This window comes from Hemibagrus wyckioides, linkage group LG29 (assembly GCF_019097595.1).
Source record: "Hemibagrus wyckioides isolate EC202008001 linkage group LG29, SWU_Hwy_1.0, whole genome shotgun sequence".
Classification (NCBI taxonomy): domain Eukaryota; kingdom Metazoa; phylum Chordata; class Actinopteri; order Siluriformes; family Bagridae; genus Hemibagrus; species Hemibagrus wyckioides.
Window position 1 is genome coordinate 8,104,837 of NC_080738.1, and position 7,500 is coordinate 8,112,336.

At 35.1% G+C, this 7,500-nt stretch overlaps 1 protein-coding gene across 4 annotated transcripts in view; it reads right to left on the minus strand.

Annotated features, from left to right (window-relative positions):
- The window catches only part of ldb2b (LIM domain binding 2b), a 22,556-nt gene that overhangs the window by 14,018 nt on the left and 1,038 nt on the right, over positions 1 to 7,500 (minus strand). For all 4 annotated transcript variants that reach the window (XR_009203996.1, XM_058384030.1, XM_058384031.1 and 1 more), the window contains exons 2-3: positions 3,925 to 4,027; positions 2,812 to 2,984 (exon numbers count right to left, since the gene is read on the minus strand). Coding sequence is in view for 3 of the 4 variants with exons in the window: in XM_058384030.1 (XP_058240013.1) it covers positions 2,812 to 2,984; positions 3,925 to 4,027 (276 nt within the window). In the remaining variant the exon portion in view is untranslated. The remainder of the gene's footprint in view (positions 1 to 2,811; positions 2,985 to 3,924; positions 4,028 to 7,500) is intronic.

Consider the following 7,500-nt stretch of genomic DNA (forward strand, 5'->3'; position numbering starts at 1 on the left):
GTACATTGTTTACCTCAGTACATTATTTACCTCAGTACATTGTTTACTTAAGTATATTAGTTACCTCAGTACATTATTTACCTCAGCACATTGTTTACCTCAGCACATTGTTTACTTCAGTACATTGTTAACCTCAGTACATTGTTTACCTCAGTACATTATTTACTTCAGTACATTGTTTACCTCAGTACATTGTTTACCGCAGTACATTGTTTACTTCAGTACATTGTTTACCTCAGTACATTGTTTACTTCAGTACATTAGTTACCTCAGTACATTGTTTACTTAAGTATATTTATTTATTTATTTATTTTTTACCTCAGTACATGTCCTATATAGTTTCCTATACATTTAAAACTATGAATTTGAGGTATATTAGCTACCTCAGTGCATTGTTTACTTAAGTATATTAGTTACCTCAGTACACTGTTTACCTCAGCACATTGTTTACCACAGTACATTAGTTACCTCAGTACATTGTTTACTTAAGTATATTTATTTATTTATTTTTACCTCAATACATTGTTTACCTCAGTACATTGTTTACCTCATTTTTTTTTTACCTCAGTACATTGTTTACCTCAGTACATTGTTTACTTCAGTTTTTTTTTTACCTCAGTACATTGTGTACCTCAGTACATTGTTTACCTCAGCACATTGTTTACTTCAGTACATTGTTTACCTCAGTACATTGTTTACCTCAGTACATTGTTTACTTCAGTTTTTTTTTTACCTCAGTACATTGTGTACCTCAGTACATTGTTTACCTCAGCACATTGTTTACTTCAGTACATTGTTTACCACAGTACATTAGTTACCTCAGTACATTGTTTACTTAAGTATATTTATTTATTTTTTTACCTCAATACATTGTTTACCTCAGTACATTGTTTACCTCATTTTTTTTACCTCAGTACATTGTTTACCTCAGTACATTGTTTACTTCAGTTTTTTTACCTCAGTACATTGTGTACCTCAGTACATTGTTTACCTCAGCACATTGTTTACTTCAGTACATTGTTTACCTCAGTACATTATTTACTTCAGTACATTGTTTACTTCAGTTTTTTTTTTTACCTCAGTACATTGTTTACTTCAGTTTTTTTTTACCTCAGTACATTGTGTACCTCAGTACATTGTTTACCTCAGCACATTGTTTACTTCAGTACATTGTTTACCTCAGTACATTATTTACTTCAGTACATTGTTTACTTCAGTTTTTTTTTTTACCTCAATTTAACGTGCCTTTACTACTGCAGTATATGTTCAGTACAGTACATTTTTAATAAAAAATATTATTAAACCACATAATTATTAATATTATTATGATTAGTAGTTGTTGTAGTATTGTAGTTGTTGTTGTTATTATTATTAGTAGTAGTAGCAGTATTAATATACAATATCAACAATATCAATTACTTTTTTCTTTTATTAATAAAGAACATACGGTATTTTATCCATTTACAGTGGAATTAAATGTTTTGTTTCTGCTATTTTCTGCCTGCCTTTTCCGCCTCACGTCACAGGGAAACTCTGTCCTAAAGACTTCGCTTAAAACTTCCTCGCTCTTAAAAAAGCACTGACATTCCAGACTGCATCCCGAAAGCTTCACATACCAACGATTACATGTTTTTTTTTTAGTTACAAAAAAACTGACAGAATTTGTTTGCCATTAATTTCATACAACAGCTGGAGAGGCTGAAGGTTAACACGTGTTTCCTGTGTGATATGTGAAATCATCCAAGTGCATCTTTTCAACCTGCTGCTCAGGCTGCATCACACTGCCATGCAACACAGTCAGAGAAAAAGCACTGTCTGCCCTCTTCCGCATACCCGATCGGCTACTGCCTCCGTGATTGACAGCATGACCAATTTTACTCTCAAGACTGCGGCTTTGACAGGATTACAGCTCGTGATCTCAAAAAAGACTTGTCTATTTCACTTGAAATCCCTGCAACACTTTTCATTTAATCTGTCAGATCGTTTGCTCTCGAAGTCTCTGTGAATGAGGTTTTTATTATTGAATCAATAACATAATAAAAGCACTCCGTTAGCACAAACCTGTGATTTGAATGACGGCCAAGACGCCTGCCAAAGCTGCTGCCATCGAAAATTCATTAACACCTTCTGACCAATCAGAATGAAGAATTTATTAGTGCTGCTGAATAAACGGAAATCAATACCGTCTATCCGTTACACAAAAATCTGTTGTGTTAGACGTCATTTAATGTCATCCTCATAGATGTAAAGATCTAAGCTGACATGATACCACGAATTCATTCCTGTGACTGCACATGTCCCTGGTTTATGCTGATACATTAGCTGGGGTATTATCCATCTCGGTTATGTGATGTTCTGTGATTAAACAACATGAATTATAGACTTTTAGACTAACCTGAACTGACACATATATATTTTAAGAAGTAAGGAATAGAGAGACTAAAGGGAGCTTCTGTTGATGTGTGAGCGAGAGAGTGAAAGAGAGAGAGAGACAGAGAGAGAGAGAGAGAGTAAGAGGTGGGAAGGAGGGGGTGGTGGTGGTGGTGGTAGGGGGAAAGGGGGAGCTATATTTTCCTTTTTTGTTTTGTGCAGCTCAGCCCTGAATTCACAATGAGGAGGAACACATTACCGCTCACACTGAGTGTGTGTGTGTGTGTGAGGATGAGAGAGTGAAGGGTTTGTGTGTGAGCAAAAGAATATGTGAATATGTAAGTGAAAGAGGAAAGGAATATGTGTAAATGTATATAGGCGTGTACCGGGCTGCTGCTGATGTGTTGATGTGTTATAGGTGCGCATATTGTGCACGCGTACCTTTGTGAACGTGGGCTTGCCGTGTTGTGTTATCATGGTGCACTGGTGGCAGTCTACAGTGATGGTTGAGCTGTTGAATGACTCTTTTGTGTGCTTGAGCTCGAAAAACAGCTCGTACACTCCTCCTTCGTACAGCGTGCTGAAGAAACGGGGGATCAGCGCCCGTCCGATGGCTAGGAGGAAGAGAGGAGGAGGAGGAAGAGAGAGAGAGGAAGAGTGCGGGGTTTAGGATTAGGGATGCCACTTGACACATTATCTCTAATCATAACAGAGCAGAATGGTGCAGACTTGGTAGAGAAATAGAAATACACTAATAGAAACAGGAAGAGAATAGAACTAAATAGAACTGAATCAAAAATAGATGTATCTTCATATATTTTTAATAGATATATTATATCTGTTTATATATTTGTTCTGGTTGAGCCATACTGGGAGAGAATCAGAAATACACAGTCTACTGAAAAGAGCTGGAGCTTTAACTCCAGCAGACTGCACACACACACACACACACACTACTTAGAGCTCTGCGGTTGTCAGTCATGCCGGGAGACGCATGTGAAGTCTGAAGCAGCATGTTTATTTAATCACCTCGTACCTGCCAATCAAGTCTTGCCCCGTACATTCGGAATGAGGATGGTAAAAGCGAAATGAAGTCCCCCCGCGTACACACACACTCGTGCACACACACACCCCTCCATCTATCTCTCCTCTATCTATCTCTCCCCCCTCACATGCACTCTCTCCCAATCTCACTTGCTTTCCTCTCTCTCTTTTCTGTGCTTCTCACTTCTCCTTTCTCTCTCTCTCTCTCTCTCTCTCTCTCCTTTTCTCCCGCCGGAATTTATGAATGACACTGTGCCTGAGGGATCGTGATGATGATGACAGTGTTGGTAAACATCTCTGTTGTTTGCAACACAACGCCTTTTAAATCAAGCGATTTGGAATCACAGCGCAGATTAAGCGACATCTGCAATTCACCTTAGGTTACTTTTGAGCTGCAGATAAACAGAGATAAACTCAGCCGTTGTGCCGCGTTACATCACATCTGCCTCCACCAGGACGTGCGTTCACGTACAGCATCCATGCAGCATTTGCATTATACCTCATACTCACTATATGTCTTTGGTCCATCCTCGAGACAGAAGGAGAGTGTTAATGTCGCATCGTCTTCGAAGAACTCGGTGCAAAATGCATCCCACCATAGTATATCACAATCCTGTGAAAACAGACACACACACACAGACACACAGACAGAGATGACTACATGACCCTGATATTACACAGCGACTACACGTGTCTTTCATTACATACAAAACTTACATCCTACACATCACCACTGTCGCTTTGTGCATCAGCCGTGAAGAATATCTACTGCCATAAAGGCTGGATTTATTTATATATTTTTCTTTATATCAAAGAATATACCTGTATTGTGGTATACTGTGCTGCGAAAAATATGAAAAATTATATAAAGAAAAAAGCAGGATTTTATGTACTCTTGACCATGGACTTGGGTTTTAAACACTTTTTAATTTTATTTATTTATTTATTTCTCTTTAGATCTAAGAATAAACCTGTGTGGTGGTATACTGTGCTAAGAAAATGATTTTTTTTTTTAATGGCATTAAAAAAGGAAAATTCTATTTACTCTTAAACATGGTCTAGGATTTTAAACATGAACACTATTTAATTTAATTAATTAATTTATTTATTTATTTTTAATATCTAAGAATAAACCTGTGTGGTGGTATACTGTGCTAAGAAAATTATTTAAAAAAAAATAAGACACTAAAAAAAGGAAAATTTATTTTACTCTTAAACATGGTCTGGGATTTTAAACATGAACACTACTTAATTTAATTAATTAATTAATTAATTTATTTTTAATATCTAAGAATAAACCTGTGTGGTGGTATACTGTGCTAAGAAAATTATTTAAAAAAAAATAAGACACTAAAAAAAGGAAAATTTATTTTACTCTTAAACATGGTCTGGGATTTTAAACATGAACACTTTTTTTATTTAATTAATTTATGTATTTATTGTGGTATACCGTGCTAAGAATTGATTTTAAAAAATTATATATATATATAAAAAAGGAAACTTTTACTTACTCTTAAACGTGGTCTGGGATTTTATTTATTTATTTATTTATTTCTAAAAATAAACCTGTATGGTGGTGTACTGTGATAAGAAAATTCTAAAAAAAAAAAAATAATAATAATAATAAAAAAGGAAAATTTTATTTACTCTTAAACATAAAAACTTTTTTGTATGTATTTAGTTAATAAAAAAAAAATATATTTATTTATTTATTTTTTAGGGAGAGAAAACGTCTTGGCTAATAGCGGGAAATGAAGTTCTAGAAGTTTCCCTCATCAACTATTTGAATACCAGCACCAGATACACAATACACTACAGTCATGTTTAAAAAAACAGCGTTATATCTTGTTTTTTATTATAGCACACATCGAAATAGTGATGTTAAGCTTATTCACTTATATTCTAGTTACAGAAACATATCTAACTGCGCATGTTATATGACCAGAAGTAGAAATGATGCAAAAGATGAAAGTCATTTGTAAGTGACATACAGACACAGACACACCTGTAACGTTACATCTGTTTTTAATCGATACCTATAGTGTTAAAACAACCAGGAAGTTTGAATGAAGCAAGCTAATTCTTAGTGTTGAGTGAATACTTACCGGTGTGAACAAATTATTCTAGCACTGAATTAATTCCCACCTTAAACTATTAGTATTAAATGAACACTTTCGCCTGGAGTGAACTATGGTGATATTTATGGTGATAAATTAACCCCTGCAGTGCTTAGAGCATTGAATTAATACTCGCCGTGCAAAAGGTTAAATAAACTCGCCAGGTGAATAAATACAGTCTTGAATAAATGACTTCCTGTACAGAGAAATAAATGAATACAGTAAAGCCACAGGTTAAATTAATAACCTCGTGGTGCATCGAATTATCAAACAATATCATCTATACCATTTGTTTTTTTACACACATTGTGCTTTAATTACCACTTACTGCCCGGGACCCCTGTGACCCTGAGACCTGTAGTTGTTTAATAACCTCCTACATTCTATAATAAGCATAAACGGTGCACCTTCAAAAATATTGGCACCCTTCATAAATCACACATTATATCGATATGTTCCACTCAATGGGAGAAACAATCATATTTTCTCGCCAGAAACACAGAAGTCAAATTTATTCTCTTTAACTCTATTCTACTTTTATACCATCTTTAACCATGGACGTTGTGACAAAGCAGCTTTTCAGAATCAGAAATTTATCACTAAGGTTGACGGTTGCAAGGAAAAACTCCCTGAGACGATAAAGGAGTGTTCATTTATGGATTACAGTTTTAAATTATTGTACAACAGCTGTTAAATAATAAACAAGGTGTTTGGATGTGCTGCAAAAGAGAGGTTCTTCCTTGGAGCCTGAATGTCCGTTGAACTGCATTGTGTTCTGGTCAGATGAGAAATTTTTGGTCATTTACACCCAAGTGTGCTGACTGACAGAACGGGTCTGCTGAGACGGAAAAGCGCCTGATAATAAAAAGCCACTGAAATATGAATCATTGATGTTTTGGGGGTTGTGTTTGTTGCTGAGGGCATCCTGAATTCCTGTGAGGATATTTTAGTCCAAAACCTGGTTGCCCCTTACAGGAGGTTCCAACTTGGCCAAAGACAAGGCTTTCAACAAAAAATATGAGGCAAATATACATCCATATTAACACAAAAATGAGAAAGAAACACTTTTTTCAACCAAATTTGTGTTCTGAACTAAAACGATAAATCTTCATTCACAAACATAAGAATATAAGGAGAAGTATATTGTTCTGCATGGAGGAAGAGACCTGGATCTCTCTCTCTCTCTCTAAATGTCTCCAAGTTTATTAGAGTATTGTTAAAGTAAAAACTTTGTGCTTAAATAAACAGGTTCAACTTTAACTATAGAACATCTGTTTAAATTTGGGCTAAAACAGCACTTATTACATGTGTTATTATTATTATTATTATTCATTTTCATGAAGGATGCCTAGAATTCTATACAACTTCTTACAAATTAAGATTGAAATTTAACCTACGGTGTTGAATCGATACGCAATCTTAACGAATACTTCCAGGGAGAATCGAACACTTCCTGTGCTGAATTAGCCAGAGTTTAATAAACACTCTCCAGAGAGATGAACGACAACACAGATAGCTGAATTAAATCTCACAGCACAGTGTAGAATTAGCTATTATTGTGCTGAATTAACCCCTGCAACGATAAATGTCTGGTAATCACGACGAATTAGCACCTGTGGTGCTGAAATAACAAGTAACATCTACGGTGCTCAGTAACAGTGAGCATTGCGGTGTTCGGATAAAAGCTATATTATTGAAATTAAACACCGGAACGTGTTTAGAGTTACTGAAACACTGGAAATAAAGCAGCGTGATACAATGAACATGTAGTGTTTAAGTAACACAGTGTTCAACTCTCCTAATCAATACTTACAATCTTGAATGAACTAACAAAGTGTCATAGCATTAATCATAGCATGTACCATAACGTGGTGATGAATTAATGCTAAGTGTTGAACAAACACCTAGAATTTTTAATAGAAAAAAAAACATGTTGAAATCAAATACATAATAAAAAAAACAACACATT